The 19,347-nt window shown below is 40.4% G+C and overlaps 1 protein-coding gene across 7 annotated transcripts in view; it reads right to left on the bottom strand.

The window, feature by feature from the left end:
* Positions 1 to 3,814: 3,814 nt before the first annotated feature.
* INPP1 (inositol polyphosphate-1-phosphatase) overlaps positions 3,815 to 19,347 on the bottom strand; it is a 35,004-nt gene continuing 19,471 nt past the window's right edge. For 4 of the 7 annotated variants that reach the window (XM_061203366.1, XM_061203357.1, XM_061203346.1 and 1 more), the window contains exons 2-6: positions 14,585 to 14,852; positions 11,643 to 11,703; positions 8,775 to 8,975; positions 6,204 to 6,378; positions 3,815 to 4,484 (exon numbers count right to left, since the gene is read on the bottom strand). In XM_061203366.1, the coding sequence (XP_061059349.1) occupies positions 3,917 to 4,484; positions 6,204 to 6,378; positions 8,775 to 8,975; positions 11,643 to 11,703; positions 14,585 to 14,788 (1,209 nt within the window). In that variant the 5' untranslated portion in view covers positions 14,789 to 14,852 and the 3' untranslated portion in view covers positions 3,815 to 3,916. Of the gene's footprint in view, positions 4,485 to 6,203; positions 6,379 to 8,774; positions 8,992 to 9,828; positions 9,946 to 11,642; positions 11,704 to 14,584; positions 14,853 to 17,443; positions 17,465 to 19,347 lie in introns of those variants that run through there. The other 3 variants (XM_061203382.1, XM_061203389.1, XM_061203394.1) reach the window with 3 other exon arrangements.

Raw genomic sequence — 19,347 nt, 5'->3', positions numbered from 1 at the left:
AGCTTCTGTCCCCGTGGAGTTGTGGTGCATCACCCTCCTAGCAGGTGGATGCGCTCACCCACCTGGAAGCTCTCCAAACCTCCCACTATTGGGATTTTATGGAGGCTTCCTCACGTAGGCATGATCAATTATTAACTGCATTTCCAGTCCCTGTAGCCTCTCTAGAAAAGTTGGGGGCAGGGAGGTGGGGGAATCAGGGCTGAAAATTCCAAGCTCCTGATTACGGCTTGGTCTTTCTGGTGACGTCCGCACCCAGGAGCCATCCAGGAGGCTACCTATTAGAACAAAATATGCTCCTAATGCTCTTATCGCTTAGGAGATTACAAGGGTTTTAGGAGCTCTGCACCAGACCCATATATATATATATATATATATATATATATATATTTTTTTTTTTTTTTTTCTTTCGATTATCTCACATAGGCTGTGCAAGGACTTTGGCTTTTACCCTGAGAGAGTTGAAAAACCACTGGAGGAGGTTCCTTTAAAAACTAAAAATAGAACTACCATATGACCCAGCAATCCCACTACTGGGCATATACCCTGAGAAAACCATAACTCAAAAAGAGACATGTACCACAATGTTCACTGCAACGCTATGTACAATAGCCAGGATATAGAAGCAACCTAAGTGTCCATCGACAGATGAATTGGTAAAGAAGATGTGGCACATATATACAATGGAATATTACTCAGCCATAAAAAGAAACGAAATTGAGTTATTTGTAGTGAGGTGGATGGACCTAGAGACTGTCATACAGAGTGAAGTAAGTCAGAAAGAGAAAAACAAATACCGTATGCTAACACATATAGATGGAATCTAAAAAAGAAAGAAAATGGTTCTGAAGAACCTAGGGGCAGGACAGGAATAAAGACGCAGACGTAGATAATGGACTTGAGGACATGGAGAGGGGGAAGGGTAAGCTGGGATGAAGTGAGAGAGTGACATGGACATATATACACTACCAAATGTAAAATAGATAGCTAGTGGGAAGCAGCCACAAAGCAAAGGGAGATCAGCTCGGTGCTTTGTGTCCACCTAGAGGGGTGGGATAGGGAGGGTGGGAGGGAGATGCAAGAGGGAGGAGATATGGGGATATATGTTTATGTATAGCTGATTCACTTTGTTATACAGCAGAAACTAACACACCATTGTAAAGCAGTTTTACTCCAATAAAGATGTTAAAAAAAAAAAAAAAGAAAAACTATTGGAGGGTTTTGAACAGAGACATGATATGATAGATGTTGGAAAAGGATCACTCTGGCTTCCTGAGTGATTGGATGTGGATTGTAGAAGCAAGAGAGGAACCAACGTTGACTTGGCTTCCCAGAGACTGCTCTTATTGATGTGCAGGGGGAGCTCTCTTTTTATCACCTTCCATCTAAGCGACCTGGCAGATTCATCTCTCTGCCAGTCTGCTGCAAAACACACTGGCTGATGCACAAGACACTTGATCTTCATGACCAACAGGCTACTCTCTGGAACACCCCTTCATCACAATCCCCAACTCCCATTCCCATCAACTGAGGTGTGTGTTTACTTGGAGTGGTTGGCTTCTTTCCAAAACTGTATATTCCGATTGTACTTTTAATAATAGATTAAATACAATGTAAAATGTTTTAAAACAGAGAATTGAAGACTTCAGAAAATAATGATGAGTCTTAAAAATTTACTGAGTATGAGACAATTGTAAAAATGGAGAGAAAAAATTTAAATCCAGGATGATTATGTTCTCAGATTACATGGCAAATATTTAAAAATTCTCCCTCTAAAGGAATCAGAAACAGAGATCATACTCCCATGGGTGTGGTTTATGCAAGAAAAACAGTGCAGACCAATCAGCACACACATGTTTAAGGAAGGGCCTTAGCTTTCCAGCAAAGATTGACAATGGATGTGTATAATAGATGTTCACAGAATATATTGGATTCTCTGTTCTATCCAATTTTCCCCCCAATAAATTGACAAACTTCTTGTTCAGATCACATTGAAGATGACTTCTCACTGCATGTTATTGATCAGTTACATTCTAAAAATGTTTATGTGGACAACAAATGCTTTTTCTTGAACCATATTCTATTTCTCCATTCTGATGACTATCAGGCAGCAGGACTAGTTTCTGGGTTTTGGTTTTTTGTTTTGTTTTTTTTAATAGAATGAGCTCGTGGATTATTACATAGGCATATGGGAGTCCACGGATTTTTTTTTTTTAATTTATTTATTTATGGCTGTGTTGGGTTTTCGTTTCTGTGCGAGGGCTTTCTCTAGTTGCGGCAAGCGGGGGCCACTCTTCATCACGGTGCGCGGGCCTCTCACTATCGCGGCCTCTCCTGTTGCGGAGCACAGGCTCCAGACGCGCAGGCTCAGTAATTGTGGCTCACGGGCCTAGTTGCTCCGCGGCATGTGGGATCCTCCCGGACCAGGGCTCGAACCCGTGTCCCCCGCATTGGCAGGCAGATTCTCAACCACTGTGCCACCAGGGGAGCCCTGGGTTTTGGTTTTTAATGTGTTTTGTGAAGAATGAACTCACTTTGACTTAAAAATCAACCTTTAAAATTAGACTGTTAGTGGTAAGAATAAATTGCTTGAGGACCCACAATCACAAAGCACGTGCTGACTTTAAAAACTGTAACCTTGGGCTTCCCTGGTGGCGCAGTGGTTGAGAGTCCGCCTGCCAATGCAGGGGACATGGGTTCAATCCCTGGTCCCGGAAGATCCCACATGCCGCGGAACAGCTAAGCCCATGCACCACAACTACCAAGCCTGCTCTCTAGAGCCCATGAGCCACAACTACTGAAGCCTGCGTGCCTGCAGCCTGTGCCGTACAACAAGAGAAGCCACCGCAATGAGAAGCCCGCGCACCACAACGAAGATCTAACGCAGCCAAAAATAAATAAATAAATAAATAAATAAATAAATAAATAAATAAATAAATAAAACAAATAATTAAAAAAAAAAAAAACTGTAACCTTGTCACTAAATAAGCCATTTAATCTGCTGTGTGCAATGAAATACTATTAAAAAGAGTTTGATTTACTTTCATTTGTTTGTAATTGTAGAAAAACAGGATGCTCCAGAAAATATCCTTTGGCCCCCAGAGGGCGCAAGGCCAAAAGAAGTCAGAGGTGAGAGTTTAATCCCTCCAGATGGTGGCGCTACCTCCTCACCAGGGCTGCTAAACAGGATGGGAAAAGTGGTCCCACCCACCTCAGAGGACCTTCAACATGGGATTCTAGTAGTCCAAGGACTGTGTATATTTAACTCTACCTCTGGTTTTTGAAGTGCAGTAAATATGCAAAAATTACGGAAACCTCTTTACCCTATCCCCTTCTGTCTTACCAACAGAAATGGAGTGTGTATGTAAGAGTATTAGAGAGAATTAGAGACAGAATTAGAGAGAATTAGAATGAGAGGGCACATGAGATTATGAATTTGAGAGAGAATATTAGAATGTGTGTGTGAGTATGAGAGGGTATGTGAGTAGGAAGGAGCCCACAGTGCTCCAGGCTTTAATTCTTGTAAGAAACATAATACTGTTGAAAGTACATGAACATGGCTAAATTCACAGTTCTAAATGTTTTGCCAAAGGCTAAAGCTGCAGATTTTTCCTCCAGAAGGGAAACAAAACTAAGCTCAACCCCCTCTTTGCTCTCCCTAATACTGCAGTGACATTAACTTATACCTTAGATGTTTAGAAGAGGTTTACTAATTGAGCAGGAATTTTTCCTGTCTTCAATATTTTATTGAAGTGTTTAAAGCAACATTAATAGCACAAAATCCACTATTAAGAATCTCACACATTTAACTGCGGCACGAATATCAGTCATTTATTGACATTAACGTTATGAACACATAATGGAAAAATGCTCCTCAAAAGAGGAAGGTGGGTTTCGAGTCCCTGAGGATGGAGCTCGTCTATGTATGTGCATCCACAGGGGCCAGGTGTCGGAGGAGGCGGCTCAGGAATGCCTCCAGCTGCTTCTTTGATCTGTAAGCGATCAGTCCTCCCTTGTTGGCCCACTGGTCCACTCCAGCAGCGCCTCTGTTTCCCACGTGGTACACCAACTGTGGCAAGTCAAGCCCCGAGTTGGGGTTTCTTTCCAAGCACTCTTTTAAGTCCACCATTCCCCCACCCATGGCCCTGAGGATGGCGTGAGCAGCACAAGAGTCCCACTTGAACGTGGTGTCTTCTGAGAAAATGTAAATGTCAACAAGGCCGAGGACAACACAGAGGCTCTTGTAACCAGCCCCAGCTGCCCGGAATATGCGCTCTCCACACACACGTGACAGTGCGGCCTTGACAGTCTCCTTTTCACTTGTACTAATGACAGCTGAGAACGGGTGGGAGCATTCCGCCTCGGAGCTGGGGTTTGGGGTCACTTGGCTCTGCGTTTCACTGCTGTTTCTTGTAGAGACGGGAGGCAGAAATGAATGGATATTGGTCCCCATGTAAGAAAGGCCCCAGTAGCACTGTCCTTTCCACCTGTGGAAGAGAACATTCAGTTTGTGGCCGTAGGTTATCCCATTCGTTTTTCATTGCTCATATGGCTTCCCCACTTGATGATATGAAAAATATATAACATAATGGGTCTCAAGGTCCTTAAGCCTAGAAATGGATACCAAGTAGCTAATTCATTTCTAAAAGTTACTCCCTGTGCATGTTGCTGCCTGTGCTGTTGCAGGTTAGGAATGCTTTCAGTTTTTCTGTATTATCACACCCATCTAGGACAATGCTAAAATATTTGTGGGATTTCTGGCCTCCAGGAACAGAGCAAAGTTTCACTGCCACTTTTGGCATTTAAAGTTTAATGGGGGGAAAGATGAACAGATAAATAATCTTTTCAATCTGCAAATCTTTCACAATCCTTAAGTTTTTCTTCAGTTGGTAACGCCTTTTCATTCTCTAATTCACTAGCTCTACTTTGGTTTTAACACCAAGAAAGATGGACTCATTATTTTTGGCAACAACAAAAATAGCACCTATCATTTCTCAATGTTTAACTTACTATATATGCTTGATAGTTTATTTACAGAGATGGAAACTGAGGCTTAGAGAATGTAAGTGTAAGAATGTAAATCAGTGGTAGAATCTGCATTCAAACCCAGGAAGTCTCACTCTAGGATCTGTGCTACTAACTACTTTGTCAACCATTTCTAGGTCATGATTATGCCAGCATCCAGTCCCACTTATTTTTAACTTCTTAACGACCCTTTAAAGACAACAAACACTTTCAGTTTGGAAGAAGGCTGGGTTAGAAGAAAACTATCAAAATTCCATAGGTGTAGTTTATGACTATTAAAGAACAAACAATTCTCAGTTGCTTGAAGCAAGTCAAAGTTTAATATAAATATGTAGTTCTAGGACTTCCCTGGTGGCGCAGTGGTTAAGAATCCACCTGCCAATGCAGAGGACACGGGTTCAAGCCCTGGTCCGGGAAGATCCCACATGCCGCGGAGCAACTAAGCCTGTGCACCACAACTACTGAGCCTGCGCTCTAGAGCCTGCAAGCCACAACTACTGAGCCCATGTGCCACAACTACTGAGCCTGCATGCTGCAACTACCGAAGCCTGCGTGCCTAGAGCCCAAGCGCCTAGAGCCCATGCTCCGCAACAAGAGACGCCACTGCAATGCGAAGCCCACTCACTGCAACCAGAGAAAGCCCGCACGCAGCAACGAAGACCCAACACAGCCAAAAAACAATAATAATAAAAAACAAATAAATTTATGAATAAAAATATGCAGTTCTATACAAGTGGAAAAAAATATTATCTATTTCAATAAAAAAACTGAAATCACAGGAGAAAAGCTGCTTCTTCTTGGCCTCTGCCATGCCCTGGAGCCCTGCAAGCATGGGCCATGGATCAGAGCATCTGTGCCCTGCACAGGAGTCCAGGGGAGCCTGAGGAAGGAGGAGGCATTAAAGGAAGTGATGCTGGCAGTTCTACCGGAAGAGCACCCCAGAGCCAGGTCCTAACCCTGGCCGTACCTACTCAGCTTTTCATTAGATCGTTGTCACATTTTGCTGCGAGACCCAGGGCTGAGAATAAAAAGAACCTTAATTCAAACATGCAGATTTTTAGTAGGAATACCAAATCTACTGAGTCATGGGAATGTCATGCGGAGAGATCATCTTGACAATAAGCAAAGCTGAGGTTGTAAATTCTAAAAACCATAATATACCAAAAATTTTCATCTTTTACCTGAGGGTGTTTAGGTCTTGTGATACAAAAGGTTGGTTGATGACTCCCATCAGGGGCACCCCTGTCTGTATGTCATAGACACCAATTAAAATAGTGACACACTGAAGTCCACTGGGAAAGATTCCTTGGTTGGATTTAATGTCAGCAGAACCTTTTATATACTGATAAGTTGAATCTGAAAAATGAAGTAAATTTGTTAGGATTATTTGAAATGATTACTTAGAAGACGATGATGAATACATATACAAACCCTGTACTATATCGTTTCTCTCTTCTAATTTGGTTACTGCTATGGTCTGAATGTTTATGTCCCCCCAAAATTCTTACCCCCAAAAGTTGATGGTATTAGTAAGTGGGGCCTTTGGGAGGTACTTAAGTCCTCAGTGTGGAACCCTCATGAATGGAATTAGTGTCTTACAAAAGAGGCTCCAGAGAGATCTTTAGTCTCTTCCAGAATGTGAGGACACAGTGAAAAGGTACCAATTATGAATCAGGAAGAAGGACCTCACCTAATCATGCTGGCACCTTGATATTGGACTTCCTAGCCTCTGGAACTGTGAGAAATAAATTTCTGTTGTTTAAAAGCTACCTAGTCCATGGTATCTTGTTATAGCAGCCCAAACTGACTAAGATAGTAACCAATCAGTTTTTACCTTTGGGTGCCACTTATATTGAATTATTTTTTGACCTCTTGTATTTCACTTTTAAGCTGCTTGTGTTTCATTTTCCCAACTATATAGAAACTCTTGGAGAGAAAGGACATGTCTATAGTTCCTATGGCAGCTAGCATAGCACCTTGCAAATAACAAGCACTCAAATATCCATCACATGTCAAAATCATTTAAAAGCTAATAGCTCAGGATAACCAAGGGGATTCCTTAGAGCTCTTACTAATCAGAGGATAAGTCCAAGGCGGATGGGAAAGCCTCCTTCCAGGAATCTGTCAGGGGTGGAATTACCTTTTTGTTTGTTTGTTTTTGTCCCTCAAATTAGAAGGAAGGAGACAATGATGGTAGTACAAGAGGAAGAAATTGATGGTACGCCTGAGAAAAAGAAGCCAAGTAGCTAGGTTTCTTCTTAAAAGACTGTACATGCCAGCAGCTGACTGCCAACATCTAATGAGTTAATGCCCAGTTAAGGATGTGCCAGGCACAAGATCCAGAGAACTAGCTAACAGAATCAATTCAGGATAGAATAAGAAAACAAGGTTTCTGTCCCTCAAAAACCTTAACTGAGGCTGATTTACCTTCAAGCAATAAAAGATTCTGGAAAACGTTCTTAGTTTGCATATACAATCCATAGGCTGAATATTCTCTAATTCTCTGATAACTAAAGGCATTTCTATCATTATTAATGTGCTTGTAGGATGGGGAGGGTGGGGGGAGTTTGCCTGTTCAGCGTGATTGGTTGCAGTTGTACTGGGTAGAATATGCCAGGAAGGTTGGGGGAAAAAGGGGGACTTCTGAAGATTAATACCTAGGGCATTATATTAATAGCATCATTGAGAGAGGCCTACACTTTTTTTTTTTTTTAGGAATTCCTTTATTTATTTATTTATTTATTTATTTATTTATTTTTGGCTGTGTTGGGTCTTCGTTTCTGTGCAAGGGCTTTCTCTAGTTGTGGCAAGCGGGGGCCACTCTTCATCGCGGTGCGCGGGCCTCTCACTGTCGCGGCCTCTCTCGTTGCGGAGCACAGGCTCCAGACGCGCAGGCTCAATAGTTGTGGCTCACGGGCCTAGTCGCTCCGCGGCATGTGGGATCTTCCCAGACCAGGGCTCGAACCCGTGTCCCCTGCATTGGCAGGCAGATTCTCAACCACTGCGCCACCAGGGAAGCCCTAGGCCTACACTTTTTAAACAATGAGCTATAGATTATGGTTCTACCATAATCATGACCACAAAATTAATGGTGAGGTTTACACAGGACTCACAAACTGACTGCTAAGAGTCACATTCAGCTGTGTTTTGCTTGGCCGGTATAGTGGTTTTGATTGTTTGCTTGTTTAACTGAATTAGTAGCCAGTGGTTAAACTGTGAGATCTCACATAAAAACCTGGATTTTGATTTTTTTTAAAAAATCTGATGAGCTGGACAGCAATAATCTGCCAGTGCTGAATGTTCTTAAAATGGCATGTGTGCTCAATTAGTTATAGCTGCTATCACTTCATTCTTCTCTCATATTTAGCAGTCTGGCCCCTGAGGTCTTTCAAAAATGAGTTAATTCAGCTTTGTATATGTGCCTGTGTGTGTGTGTGTATAAGTGTGTACACACACACACATGTTATAGATATGTGTGATAGATATATGTATATAACACACACCTCAGCTCTTCATTTATCTTTTTTTTTGGCTGCACTGCACGGCTTGTGGGATCTCAGTTCCCTGACCAGGGATTGATCCCGGGCCACGGCAGTGAAAGTCATTTATCATTTTAAAAATTCAAAAATTTTAAAACTCCTAGGAGAGTTAAACCATACCCTCAATTTTTATTTTTCTAACCCCCCCGCCAAAAAAAAAAAAGGATTACTAATGAAAGCAAATAAACAAAAGCAAACACTCTCTCTACTTACCTATAGGATCCACCCAAACTCCCAAAGTGTCCTGTGGAATGTTGATCTCTATTGCATCCAGAGCTGGGTCACTAAACACAACGTCCTGATGTACAACCTTGGCTAATGCTTCAGATGCCAACTTGTTACCATTAAGGACTTTGTTGAGAAGATCTACTGTTTCTTCCTCTGTTGGACACAGTCTGATGATAATCTTTTCCCCTAGAGTAAAGACAAACTAAAGACCATTACATCTCAAGTTTCAGGGGAGAAAGAACAACAGAGGGGTGGGAAGAAACAAAAGCTGTGAGGGCACCTCAGACTAGGTGAGGGCAATATATCCATACCAGTGTTTCCTAACCTGGCTGATTGCCAGAATCACCCAGTGGCCTTCATAAAGTCATAGCTGCTCAGTGGTCAGTCATGTACCTAACAGCGAGGAATGAATTTCAGGTGTCAAAGGACCTACTCTACAGAAAAATGTCCACATGGGCACATGCACACAGTTTTTTGTATCTAGTTTAAGGGAGCTCATGGACCAGTTAAGAACCCTGAGTCCTTGATAATCAATCTTTATATTTTTTGCCTTTTGCCTTTTGCCTTTTAATATACTGTGGGTCACCCTATTCACATTTGAATATGTTATTGAAAAGAATGGAGCTCTTATTAGTACAAAGAAGGGTTTCTACCTCCCTAAATTGTTTATGCTCAGTAAAGTAACATAAGATGAAGTACATTAATCTTTAAATGTGGTAAAGCGGTAGGACTCTAAATGACATACATAGAATAGCTCTCTGTGAAACCACTGGAAATCAGGATGTAAGCAAAGCTGCTTCTGCGATTGAAATCCCAAGTTACCGAATCCAGGTGCTTTACCATCACTTTAAAGACACTTCTTAGACCCTTGCTTAATCTGGTTTCCGGCCCCCGCAAAAGTAAGAAAAGAGGCTGGCAAAAACAGGCAAGTTAATAGCAACAGAAAGTCACAGCAATGCAGAATATAAATTTTTTAAAAATTAAGAAAACATGGCACTTTGGAGATTTTGTGGTATATAGACAAATACTCCTAACTAACCTAGCCATTCCAAGAACAGCAGCATTTGCATCACCTGAGAACTTGTTAGAAATTCAGAACTGCAGTCCCCATCCCAGACCTACTGAGGTCTAACAAGATCCCCAGGTGATTCATGTGATCCTTAGAGTTTGGGAAGCACAGTGTGAGTCTATTACAATGATGATTCTGAAACAGCAAGAAACAGTCAATTACATGTAGTTCAATTCAATTAAATGAGACTGTTAAAGTTGGGGAATAATAATGCTAATCACTGCCACTTGCTGAGCACCTACACTAGACTCAGTAAAAGTCATGGGATCATTCAAGGGAGCAAATCATATCACATTACTCCTTTGCTTAAAATTTGCCACTGAATTCCGATCATGCTTAGAGGAAAATCCAAACTCCTTCCTTTGAACTTCCACTGTCTCACCTCACCTCATCCACCAGCCCCTCCCCTTCGCCATGGTTCTCTGCTAAACCCATTCTCTCCTTCAGTTCTAAGGAAAATGTACGTGGAATGCCTTTTTGCCCCTATAATTCTAGATACGTAAATGAAATATTAAAATAACTGTTTATGAAGTAGTCAAACAGGATTTTAAGTGTAGGATTTCTTACGGGTTAGTCACAGGTGTTTTTTTTTAACACCTTTATTGGAGTATAATTGCTTTACAAGATCGTGTTAGTTTCTGCTGTATAACAAAGTGAATCAGCTATATGTATACATATATCCCCAAATCCCCTCTCTCTTGCATCTCCCTCCCACCCTCCCTATCCCACCCCTCTAGGTGGTCACAAAGCACCGAGCTGATTTCCCTGTGCTATGCAGCTGCTTCCCACTAGCTATCTATTTTACATTTGGTAGTGTATATATGTCAATGCTACTCTCTCACTTCATCCCAGCTTACCCTTCCCCCTCTCCATGTCCTCAAGTCCATTCTCTACAACTGTGTCTTTATTCCTGTACAGGTGGTTTTTTTAATCTTAAGTTTAAATGAGATTTTTCTTTCTTCTTACTGAGTGTCATAGAATTAAGTGCATTTTAATACACTGCCCATGAAGGAGACAAATTTTTCTCCAGAGTTAATCCAGAAATTAGTTTTCTTTGTAAACATGCCTCTAGATGTTTAACTATTTGTCACATGATCAGTGTTTAAAGTTCACTACTTTAATCTTCTACCATTAAACAAACAAAAACCCAGACAAACTAAAAACAGTTTGTTTCTCTAAAAAGGATCAGCAATTTTGATATTTTCCTATCACAAGGGAACTGGTGGTCCATCAAAGGAGAATTTGGTCCACAGGAAACTAAATAAGAGTTAAAACTTGGTAGTAAAAGGAACCTTTTTGGTTGTCCAACTCCCTTTACAGAGGTTCTGAGACCAGAGAAGCCATGAGGTGATTTCAGGGACAGGGCCTCCTCTACATTCTCAGCCAAGGTCTATGGACTCCCTAGGAGGTCCACAAATGGGTTTACTTGGACCTGAAATTGCCTGCAAAACTGTGTAGATGTGCGTCTTTCTGGGGGTATCTATAACTTCCATCAGATTCCCAAAGGGCCATGCAACTTTCCCAAAGGTTAAATCATACATTATTCAAATGCTACAGATTTATACCTAGAATAATACATGTGGACTTGCTAAATAATCCTAAAATGCCACATCTCCCTATCTTAAATGGCATGATATTCTGAAGTACTGAATGAAGCTTAACATTCAAATATGTTATTTACATGAAAGGCTTCCAAACATCCATTTACTTCATGATGTAAGTTGAAAATAAAAATACCATATGATAATTAAGTTATAAAAATACGTTAAGATTTTTATACTTACCCAAATCATTTGTAAACTCATTGGATTCTTCTCCAAAAATTTTTTTTCCCAAGCCTGGAAACTGAATGATTCAGAGTATGACAAAAATACAACAATAAAGAAAAAAAAAAATCCCACATTTATGTTCAATTCTGAACAGATTTTCATTTTATACTTCAAATTAAATAGCACAATTAGATCTGAAATTTACAATTCCAGAAATCAACCCAAGTATAACAAGTATAAAAAGTGAAGTCAGCTTGGTTCAGTACTTAGTTTTTTAATATTTTCCTGCTCCTTTGCCCCTTTAGAAAGTCCAAATCATGGTAGAAGTCTGGTTTCCTTATGTACTGTTGAGTCTGCAGAAGTACTTCTGGAAACTTCATCCTTCTAGTTAAGGGCCATAGAGCTAGAATGTTTACAAAGGAGATGTTTTAACTGTTGCTCCTAAACAGTACCTAAGTAGATTATACAAGTTAATGTTATTGACCAAGTACCTGAGATGATTACTTGAGACTGGATAGAAGGTATCAGAGGATAACATTTGATTTTGTTTTCATTGTCAGGTGTGTTTTCTGTACTTGTTGGAGGTATCATTAGCCATCAGGCTAGGAAGGTGATATAGCAAAAAAGGGGAAATATTTTATTTGCCAACAATTTATGTGCCAATATAGAATTTAAAAAAAAAAGAAAAAAAAACTAAATAGGAAGTTTCTCTCATCTCTGTATGACCAGGAAGCTTTCAGACACATTTTGCTTCTGATTTTCTCTGCAGTAAAGATAATTTCTCTCAAAATATGTGCTGAATTATGATATGAGTACAGTTCTCAGGCAATAAAAGCAAGGAAATGCTTCAAATATTTGAGCTCAGTTATTCACAGATGGCCAATAGCTTTAATAGTGCCCACAATTACTTGTTATTTTTTACTCTTTTAAAGAACAATGCAAGTCGGGACTTCCCTGGTGGCGCAGCGGTTAAGAATCTGCCTGCCAGTGCAGGGGACATGGGTTCGAGCCCTGGTCCGGGAAGATCCCACATGCCTCGGAGCAACGAAGCCCGTGTGCCACAACTACTGAAGCCCGCGAGCCTAGAGCCCGTGCTCCGCAAAAAGAGAAGCCACTGCAATGAGAAGCCCATGCACCGCAATGAAGAGTAGCCCCCGATCACCGCAACTAGAGAAAGCCCGTGCACAGCAACGAAGACCCAACACAGCCAAAAATAAATAAATAAAATAATTAAAAAAAAAAAAAACAACAATGCAAATCAACACGGGCTGGCACTGAGCCGATTCATCAATTCATCCAGGGCTGAAGCTCCAGTCTCCCAGCCTGCCTAGAAACCCTTTCTGAGGCTACAGTATAGGAGAGTCATGAAACTATTTTATACAAGCCAAAAGTGAATATCATTTATGTGTTCATAAGTCCTGGCATATACTTCATGAATGAACAACTGCCTGAACTTGTTATAATGCTCTGGGGCAAATATTAGCCCACAAAACTTAATGTTGATACATTTCTCTTTTTTTTAATTTTTTTTAATTAATTAATTAATTTATTTTTTGGGGCTGTGTTGGGTCTTCGTTTCTGTGCGAGGGCTTTCTCTAGTTGCGGCAAGCGGGGGCCACTCTTCATCGCGGTGCGCGGGCCTCTCACTATCGCGGCCTCTCTTGTTGCGGAGCACAGGCTCCAGACGCGCAGGCTCAGTAGTTGTGGCTCACGGGCCCAGTTGCTCCGCGGCATGTGGGATCTTCCCAGACCAGGGCTCGAACCCGTGCCTCCTGCATTGGCAGGCAGATTCTCAACCACTGCACCACCAGGGAAGCCCAATGTTGATACATTTCTAATCCAGTTGCTCAACCATCCCTTCCACCCAGCTCTTGATCAGTAACAAAAATAAATTTGCTTCCTTTTTAGTTTATTGGAGCCAGATATTATAGGACATGAAAAAGTACAGTTTGTAGAAATTTCAAGGGGTCATTTATTCTCTCTTCCTGCCTGTGGTCAAGAATTCACTTAAATGATTCTAAATGATTCCTAATATTTTGAGAATTTCATAGAAACGATTCTAATATTTTGTAGGGCTTTCCAACACAAAATTCTATCCTCCCAAACCTAAAAGAAAAGAAATTATTAGATTACCATATAAAAGGCAATATAGTATTGCAAAGAGCACAGACTCGGTCAGCCTGTGTTCAAAAACCAGCCCTGCCATTCACTTGCTGTGTAACCTTAGGAAAGTTATTTAACCTCTCTGTGTCTCCCTTTTCTCATCCATTACAATGAAATAATTGTTCTTACCTTATAAAATTGTTATGATTAAATTAATATATTTAAAGCCCTTAGAACAGTACCTGGCTCACAGTAAGCATTTATAAGTGTCTGCTAATGGTATTATTTGTTATTACTACTTATGAATATAATTTCTTTTCCCCAGTCAGCTTAAAAGACCTAGAATTACAATCATTGTTAGTTATAAACAATGTTTTCCTACTCAAATAAAGGGAGACTTTAAGTCTCCAGGACTCTATGAGCCCATAACTGAGGCAACCATTAGATAAATGATTAGGTCAAAAGGTGGGACTTAATATATCAAGTTAAAAAAAAAGTTATAAAACCGTATGTTCTCATTTCTTTTGAAATAAGTTGTATGTGCCATGTACACACACAGAAGGAAAATATTCTAACAATGTTTAGCAAAACAGCTGTGGTTTTCTCTAGTGGTAGGATTAAGAGGATTCTTATTTTTCCGTATTTAAAATTTTTTTCTGCAGCACACATTTTAGTATATTGTAGTCAAAACAAGGGGAAAAACCCAAGTTGTTTATTAGAATCCAAGGTGTTAGTAATGGGGGTAGGGGGACGAGGAGGGGCAGGGGTGGCGAGGAGAAGGGATGCTATTCTATAGAGGGGAAAAACCACAGGGGCAAATATTCTGCAATTACATTGGCTGGGACCTTTCTTACCTTGTTCTCCATATTCTGTTTTATAACTTCCTGTACCAGTACATCAGCCAGGGTCTTGAAATCAACTGCAAACTTCTTGTTCTTTTCTCCCTCTTTCTTTTCTTCTATCAGCAGCTGGAAGAGGGCTTCCTGCTGCCTGCACGCCCGGGCAATGTTGGCAGCTTTCTCAGAGACACAGAGCAGCTCCCGGAGGATACCTGACATTTCTGAACCTGGCTTTTCAGTTGCAGCGTCTGGTGGAATCGGCACCCACCCTCCGGGCCGTCAGCTGGAAAAGTACAAGAATGTGAAAGAGAAAGCAGTTCAGAGAGTGATGTCAGGATGCCTCGGCACTGCTAACAACCAATCTGGCAGTCAACCGGTCAGCATGGCTGAACAGCTACTATAGATCACAGTCGCATCCTCCGGGTGGAAGACTAGATATCATCTAAAATTTGAAACTTATTTTTAAAGATCAAAAGATTTATGGTCTCAAATCCATTATGCAAAGAACTGAATTCTCAGTGAAAGAAAGAATTTGAATGAGAATCTACATTATATTTACAAAACCCTAGACCAATAGGCAGGTGGATACACGAGCACAATGTTAAATGAAAGGAAAAGCCAAGTTCACGTAATGACCTTCGAATGAGCTCACAAGCTTAGCAACATCATTATTAAAGTAGTGCTCTTTCTTTCACCCTTTGGGGGAAGAAGGAAGAAGTGAAATCCCGTTTATCCCATCAGTTTGGGGGCAACTTTCTAAAGTACCAAGCACCACACCAGCAAGCATCTTTGTGTCCTGCAGGACTCTGAGGTCACACTTGGGCTAGCAATCCAGGTGATCTCCCAACCCCAATCACCTTTTTTTTTTCTATTAAAAAAGTGCCACTAGCTGTGCTGCTCTTCTAGCAAGTTTAAATAATAAAGTGCATTCAAACATGCGACTTGTTGGGACTTGAAAAGTTCTGGCTTCTAAGAGGCATGCTACCACACCTTGACATACCTATCAGGTAATTAGGAGAGAAACATTTCTCAGTTTCAATAGTAGCTGCATTTTATTGAATGCTTTAATAATTCCTATCTCAGTATTGTGAGAATTACTGTGAGGATTATCAGCCCTGCTTTACAGTCAAGGAAACTGAAGCTTAGAGAAGTTAAGCAACTTGTTTAGGGTTACACAAGACTAACTGGCAGGGCTCACACAGAAGCTCAAGTTCTTTATTATCATAACAAATACTCTACTGCTTTAAAAAAAAAAAAAAAGAAGTTCCTTTAATGGACTCTAGGAAGCTGAGAATTAGTACAACAATGAAGATGTCAATGCAATGGAGTTAATTGTGAATTGTCATAGCCGTTTTGTCTTAATCAGGTCTGCTTTAAAAAATATATGCTATTTTCTTAAGATTATGGGTCAACCACCCTAAGGAAATATGTCCAACCTCAACAGTAATAAAAGGCAAGTGAATAAAAACAATGAGACATCCTACTTCACTACTAGATGGGTAAAACTGTTTTTAAAGTTAATTTTCATTCTTGCAGGTGTGGTGAAACAGGTGCTGATACTCTGCTAATGGGCGTGCAAACAAGTGGGTTTCCACAGGGCAATCTGAGAAAACTGTATCAAGATCCCTAGAAATGTTATTACCTTTAGCCAGTAACTCCAGTCTGGCCCTATTTTGTGTTAAGTCACAGTTGTGTTAAAATATTTCCACAGAAGAAGGATTAGTATTATTGACAGTAGCAAAAAGTTAAAAATAATCTTAAACATTGGTGCAATGTAAGATAGACTACAATGTAGTTCTTAAAATAATATTTTTGAAGAATATTTAATAGGGATATATGTTAATGTTATAATATTAAGTGTATATATAGTATCATAGTATGTTCCTAATTTGTGTTTATACACATATGCACTCTGTTTATACATATAGAGAGAGTCTGAAAGGCTAGTAGGTGATGTTTTAATGAATAAACAGACGTTTAATGGTAATTATCACTGGGTACTAGAATTGTGGAGGATTTTTTTCATTATGCTTTTCTATAATTTTCAAATATTCTACTATAAATATATACTGCTTTTCTAATAAGAAATGATATTTTAAAATATCTTGGAACAATTAAGCACAAAGGACAAGAATTCCTCAATTCCTGGAGATAACTGTCCAAACAAAGTGGTACTGTAGTGACAACACAAACATCAGGTAGTAGAGATGATAGAGTTAAAAATTAAACAAAAACACCTGCCTACCTAAATGCCTTTTCCCCCCAAGGATTGAATAATATGTTAAAAAAATTCACTTTGGTTGACTTAAACCTCAACATTAACAAAAACGGTTATATTAATACAGCTGAGGCACTTTGACTTAGAAACAATTTATGGTATCTGTATGCTCTAAATTATAAGTTATATATAATATATACATACATGGATACATAAATATCAGTAGAATACAGAAGCTCCAAGTGTATAAATTCAGTAACTTTGATTATTTTGATATCTTGGTACATGTTATGAGGTTATTGTAAGTAAAGGAAAAAGAATCAATGAACTAACAGTACCTAAGCAGCTTTTTATCTTAAAAGCAGCATGAAGATTTTAAGGAGTCCAGCTTGAAAACTTTCTAAATTAACAATACCAGTATTGTCTATTTTACTCAACTTTGTTAAAGTCAATTTTTTTTTTTGGTAAAAGAAACACCGTACCACCACACCATTGGATAACCAAGAATCTCTCCCTATGACGCCCTCAGAACACTCAGGTGAGTTACCCACACAGGCTACAGTCTCCAGGCACCACCCTTCTCCTCACATGGAAAACTCACCAACTTAGTCCTGATAAGTTTCTATACAGCTGCCCAGAGATTTGGAGTTTCTCACCTTTGAACCTGACCTTTATTTCCTCAATAATGACCATTCTCACTTCACCTGAGCACAGCAACTTGACCAATGGGGGAAAAAATAGCAGCTCTAAACTTCAGTCCTGTAATTAACAGGTGCACAGATTTTAAGAATGCATCATAACACAGTAAATCAGATTTTTCAGTTCCAAAGTTATCCCAGCACTCAACCTTAATCACCTTTTATTCTGAACCTAGAAAACACTACGGTGTCTTGTCAAGCTCCAGGTTGAACATGCAGTTTCAGCTTAGGACTAGGCTTTCTCCAGCCATCCTATAGAACCATCCTATAGAACCCAGAACTTCTTTAGCTCCAGGGTCCTAGCCCCCTAAAAAAAAATCTCTCACAGCTATCATCATGTACATGCAAGACTTTCTAACTAATTTGCATAGCTAGCCTGCTACTTTCTGGCTGAATGGACTATTTCCTCCAAATGAATGAGCCACGGTCCTCTGTGCTTCTCTCTGTAAGCTGCTTCCGTATCTCTCTCTCCAGCTGTCCTCAATTCAATTCACTCAGCCAGGCCACAACACTCAGGGGCATAATGGACAATTTGCCCTCACTTTGAAGGACTCAACTTGAGAGAAACTGAGGGCTTCATCCAATACAGAATTTCTTCGAGTTTATTAATAGCTTGTATTAACACTCATGGAAATTATCATTCAGATGATTTTTAAAAGCAAGTTTATATATGCGTTATTGGGCTTCCCTGGTGGCGCAGTGGTTAAGAATCCGCCTGCCGGGGCTTCCCTGGTGGCGCAGTAGTTGAGAATCTGCCTGCCAATGCAGGGCACACGGGTTCGAGCCCTGGTCTGGGAAGATCCCACATGCCGCGGAGCAACTGGGCCCGTGAGCCACAACTACTGAGCCTGCGCGTCTGGAGCCTGTGCTCCGCAACAAGAGAGGCCGCGATAGTGAGAGGCCCGCGCACCGCGATGAAGAGTGGCCCCCACTTGCCGCAACTGGAGGAAGCCCTCGCACAGAAACGAAGACCCAACACAGCCATAAATAAATAAATAAATAAATAAATAAAATTAAAAAAAAAAAAAGAATCCGCCTGCCAATGCAGGGGACACAGGTTCGAGCCCTGGTCCGGGAAGATCCCACATGCGGGGGAGCAACTAAGCCCGTGAGCCACAACTACTGAGCCTGTGCTCTAGAGCCCACGCGCCACATCTACTGAAGCCCGTGTGCTCTAGAGCCCGTGCTCCGCAACAAGAGAAGCCACTGCAATGAGAAGCCCACGCTCGCTGCAACTAGAGAAAGCCACGCACAGCAGTGAAGATCCAACACAGCCAAAAATAATAATAAATAAATAAAAATAAATTTTAAAAAAAGTTTATATATGCGTTATTGACCTAAGTTGGCTTTATTTAAACATTTCAAATACTTTAAATGAAAATTATTATAGATTCATGATTAGTAAGTTATGACATTTACCATAATTTAAAAGCTTTGAATATAGAAGAAATTCCTTTGGGTTAGTATTTAATGGGTATTCTGGCAACCACGTGTTAGAATTACCTAAGGCGCCTATTAAAAAGACAGATTTCTGGGGCTCCATCCCCACTTAGTGAATCAGAATCGCTGGGGACAGGGTCCAGGAATCTGTAGTTTTGTCAGCCTCCTAGATGATGCTAAACACTGAGATTTAATAGCTACTGTTCTTCAGGCTGTTCATTCATCTTTAATACTATGCTGGTAACTTCAGGGGGGCTGGCACCTGGTGGCCAGGTATCTTGGTGAAACCATGTGCTATCAGTTATTCATATGCAGAGAAAAAGCCCAAGTTAAAATAATAATCGCTAACATTAGGTACTTACTATATGGCAGGCATCCTTCCAAGCACTTTACATATGTTTTTACATATGTTAATTCGTTTA

Source organism: Eubalaena glacialis, chromosome 1 (genome assembly GCF_028564815.1).
Source record: "Eubalaena glacialis isolate mEubGla1 chromosome 1, mEubGla1.1.hap2.+ XY, whole genome shotgun sequence".
NCBI classification, from domain to species: Eukaryota; Metazoa; Chordata; class Mammalia; order Artiodactyla; family Balaenidae; genus Eubalaena; species Eubalaena glacialis.
The sequence above is the reverse complement of the archived record's forward strand: the minus strand, read 5'-3'. Positions and strand labels throughout refer to the sequence as shown.